This window comes from Cyprinodon variegatus, unplaced genomic scaffold (genome assembly GCF_000732505.1).
Source record: "Cyprinodon variegatus isolate N-32 unplaced genomic scaffold, C_variegatus-1.0 Scaffold517, whole genome shotgun sequence".
Taxonomy (NCBI): Eukaryota; Metazoa; Chordata; class Actinopteri; order Cyprinodontiformes; family Cyprinodontidae; genus Cyprinodon; species Cyprinodon variegatus.
Genome location: NW_015150970.1, coordinates 104,883 through 108,447, shown reverse-complemented (window position 1 = coordinate 108,447; position 3,565 = coordinate 104,883). Strand labels below are relative to the sequence as shown.

General features: G+C 50.0%; 1 protein-coding gene across 1 annotated transcript in view; it reads right to left on the bottom strand.

The window, feature by feature from the left end:
- LOC107094964 (chromosome unknown open reading frame, human C10orf88) overlaps positions 1 to 3,565 on the bottom strand; it is a 7,094-nt gene that overhangs the window by 2,509 nt on the left and 1,020 nt on the right. Inside the window, exons 3-9 of the mRNA XM_015390899.1 lie at positions 3,232 to 3,437; positions 2,944 to 3,135; positions 1,964 to 2,033; positions 1,695 to 1,886; positions 1,489 to 1,617; positions 1,123 to 1,234; positions 826 to 1,015 (exon numbers count right to left, since the gene is read on the bottom strand). Coding sequence (XP_015246385.1) covers positions 826 to 1,015; positions 1,123 to 1,234; positions 1,489 to 1,617; positions 1,695 to 1,886; positions 1,964 to 2,033; positions 2,944 to 3,135; positions 3,232 to 3,377 — 1,031 coding nt within the window. The 5' untranslated portion in view covers positions 3,378 to 3,437. The remainder of the gene's footprint in view (positions 1 to 825; positions 1,016 to 1,122; positions 1,235 to 1,488; positions 1,618 to 1,694; positions 1,887 to 1,963; positions 2,034 to 2,943; positions 3,136 to 3,231; positions 3,438 to 3,565) is intronic.

Below are 3,565 nucleotides of genomic sequence, written 5' to 3'. Positions count from 1 at the left end.
ATGATTATTTTCATTTTTTAACTGATTAACACTAAATGAATGAAATCACAGTGAAAGTATTAGCTTTAGGTAAAGATAATGATCCATTAATTATTCCTGCTGACTGAACTTTTCCTTTAATAGCTTCATTATTTCTCCATCAGACAGAAACGTTCAACCAGCTGAGAGTCTCAGTGGAGTCAAACTGTTTCACTCACCGACTTCCTGCAGCAAACTGGAAATCTCACCAGACAGTGAATAAATAATCAACCAGCAGAAGCTTAAAGCTGTAAACAGTTTGTTATTCTTCGACGGGAAGACGTACCGTGGAGCTGCCTTTCTCTGCAAACATGGAGTCACACCCAGCTGACCTCTCAGCCCCCCCCCCCCACGCAGCTCGCCTCACAAAGGGAGCCATTCAAAGAGCGGCGGTCCTGCTGCTTCCATCGGACCCAGCAGGACCGCTGCTCAGTCTGAGCCTTTTCACATCGGCTCACTGATCGGCTCTGCTGACTGGAAACCAAACCAGTCCTCCTGGTTTAGTTCAGGGGATCAAACCTGCTCCAACCAGACCGCTGGCCCATCATGGCAGCCCATCATGGCAGCCATCTTGGAGCGCTACCAGCACTTCCTGCTTAATCTTACAGCGTTTAAGGTTTTCTCCCATAAAAGCAGAAAATAAACTCAAGAAGCAGAAGAATTGACTCCATTTCAGATCCAACCGGCTTCAGTCGACATGTTTGACGTTAGAGTTAAAAACGCAGCAGCTTCAGCTCAGCGTTCAGCTTCCGCCGCATCGTTTTCTCACTGAACGCTACCGGATGTTTCACAGCAGACTCCGCCCACCTGTTCCGCTCCCTGTCCAGCGCCGCCTCAGCGTTGTCCAGGCGAAGCTGTGTGACCTGTCCACAGACGCTCTGCAGCAGGGGCAGAAGGTCGGGGCTCAGCGCCTGCCCTTGGCCCCGCCCTTTCAGGAAGTGGGACATCATCTCCTCCAGCTGGGCGGGGTTCACCGGCCCCCCGCTTTCACTGCTCACTATGGATGAAAGACACATCGGTTCCAGGAGCTGCTGACACTGGTAGGAAGCAGGAAGGATGCTGAGGCCTGCGGCGGCGGCGGGCTCAGCATCCGGAGACGCTTACTGGTCTGACTGCAGCTGGTGTCTGACAGGGACAGGTCTGGGGAGGTGGAGCCCTCTGACGTCCCTCCGTTCTGAGACGGAGTCCGGTCTGCAGACCTGCTGGGCTCTGGAGGCTGGAAACACGTCCAAAGAAAAAAGATTTCATTCTTCAGCAAACTGAAAAACGTCTTCCTGCCAAAATAAATGGATTTAATAGAATTTATCTCCAATAAAATGAAGTTTGGCTGATTTATTATAAATAAAATAAATGTAAAGAAACTAAATCTACTTTATTGTATTTGATGCACATAGATTTTCAACAGAACCAGTGAAGTAGCATGAAACTGCTGCACTGGTTCAGGCCCAGTGTGAGGGATGAATCCGTTACCGTGGCGTCGGCAGCGTGGGGGGGGCTCCTGGCAGCGGCTGCAGTCGTTCCAACTCCTCCGACCAACGCCGAGAGAGCTCCACCGCCCATCAGCAGCGGCAGGAAGGCGCCCAGAGAGCCGCTCTGATTCTGGAGGACGAGACCATCTTTGAAACCCAGTCAGAGACCAGAACCTCCTACTGGTTCTTTAGGGAAGCTCCTCCCACCTTCTGCTGGAACCGCACCATGTCCATGAGGTTCTGAGCTCCAGGAGACAAGCTGGTCCCCATCTCCTCCACCAGACTCTGCACCTGCTGCAGGTCGATCCCCGGACCGCCGGCCGCAGCGGGCGCCGCCTCCTGCAGACCCACCACCACCCGACAGACCAGAACGCTGCTTCTACCCGCCAAGGAGAGCAGCTGAGAGGAAACGGAACAGGAACCCATCAGAACCCAAATCCTCCTGAATGGAGCCGTTTTCAGGGTCCGTGTCTCACCTTCGCCTCACATCCTGCTGACGGATCCTGAAGCAGCAGCTGCTTCCTGTAGAACGGGCCTCTGTCCGGCCTGCGGGACACAGAAACCCTCAGCAGATGACCAACAGGCAGGGGCGCCGTCAGACGCACAACCATGCAGGTGGCTAGGCTACGTTCACGCTGTGGGACTTATGTTTTGCGTCGCTGTTCACTACTCCAAATATCTGCGACTTGTATGCGATCTGCTGTGTGAACTGCTTTCGTACAGCTTAAGTGTCCCGCATGCGCTTTAGAGGACGCAATGACGTCACAAGCCAGCGTGCTCTGAAGCAAACATGGATGGTAACGCTGGAGCGCATGCAGCGATCGTTACCAACATTAAAAACTCAATCTTTTCAGGATGGTTAGACATAAAAATTTGGTTAAAATCAGAATTAAAATCTGTTAAAGTCGCTAAATAATCAGAGTTGATTTCTGCAGTTACTGAATAAAAGATTGGTCTCCTCAGAGGAGCCGATGGTTCAGACTGCAGGAAGGACATCAGTCTGCTACAGGTTCCCACAGCATGATGCACCCTCCACCGTGCTCCAATCTCAAAAACTAGAAATCTAAAAGTGCATTTTTACTGAATTGAGAAGTGAGACATTTTGCATATGAAAACAGAAAATTTACATTTAAAATAAGAAAAACTAATTGCATTGTCTTATTTGAAGAGCATATTATTTCATCATCTTATTTTAAATGTAAATATACTCCATTGGCAAATCATCTGCTCAAATTAGGGGTAAATAAACTAAATTTAAGACCTTTTTATTTATTTCTAAATGGTTTTTGCAGTGTTGGTTCTGACTGGCCTGCAGCAGAATGCAACATTCTTCCCAACCTCCTCCAGCTGAGCAGGTCAGAGGTCAGAGGTCAGGTTTAAGGGAACAACGTGTCATTGATCTCCTTCACTTTGAGTAAATACATGAAAATATGATCCATTTTGTGGCTTCCTGTACCTGTCCCACTGAAGGCTCTGGACCTTCGTGCCCCGCACCGTCCCACAGTACTCCTCCTGCTGGTTGTAGACCTCCATGGTTCGAGCTTCACTGATCACCATCAGGCTGCTGATGGAGGCAGAGGAGCTGCAGCTGAGAGCGAGGATGCAGGGAGAGCCTTCCTCCTGCTGCTCCAGCAGCACCGCAGTGGCTCTGCAAGAGACAGAGCAGACGTCAGAACATGGGTCATCTCTGCTCTGCTGGAAATAACAGATCCTGATACGAACAACGTCCATTTAGAAAACTTACTCATCGGCATCTCTGTCAGACTGACTGAGGTCGTCTTCATCATCTTCTGTGTTGCTCAGATGAACAGGAAGAAGGACGTCCGCCAGCTGACCTCCCTGACTCTGACAGGCCCAGGCTGCTCCGCTTTTCACCCTGATGTCCACCATGGTGCTGCAGCTGGAGCAGCTGCCTTCAAGGCAGCGACACGAGACGACTGAAGAAACAGGCTGGAGGTAAAAACAAACATCTTAGCATCTTTAAAGCCTAAATCTACAGTAACATTACTGAATGAAAGACTCAGCAGGCGGGCGGGGTGTTTCTCATTAAGCCACTTAGGCTTTCATCTTTAAAATCA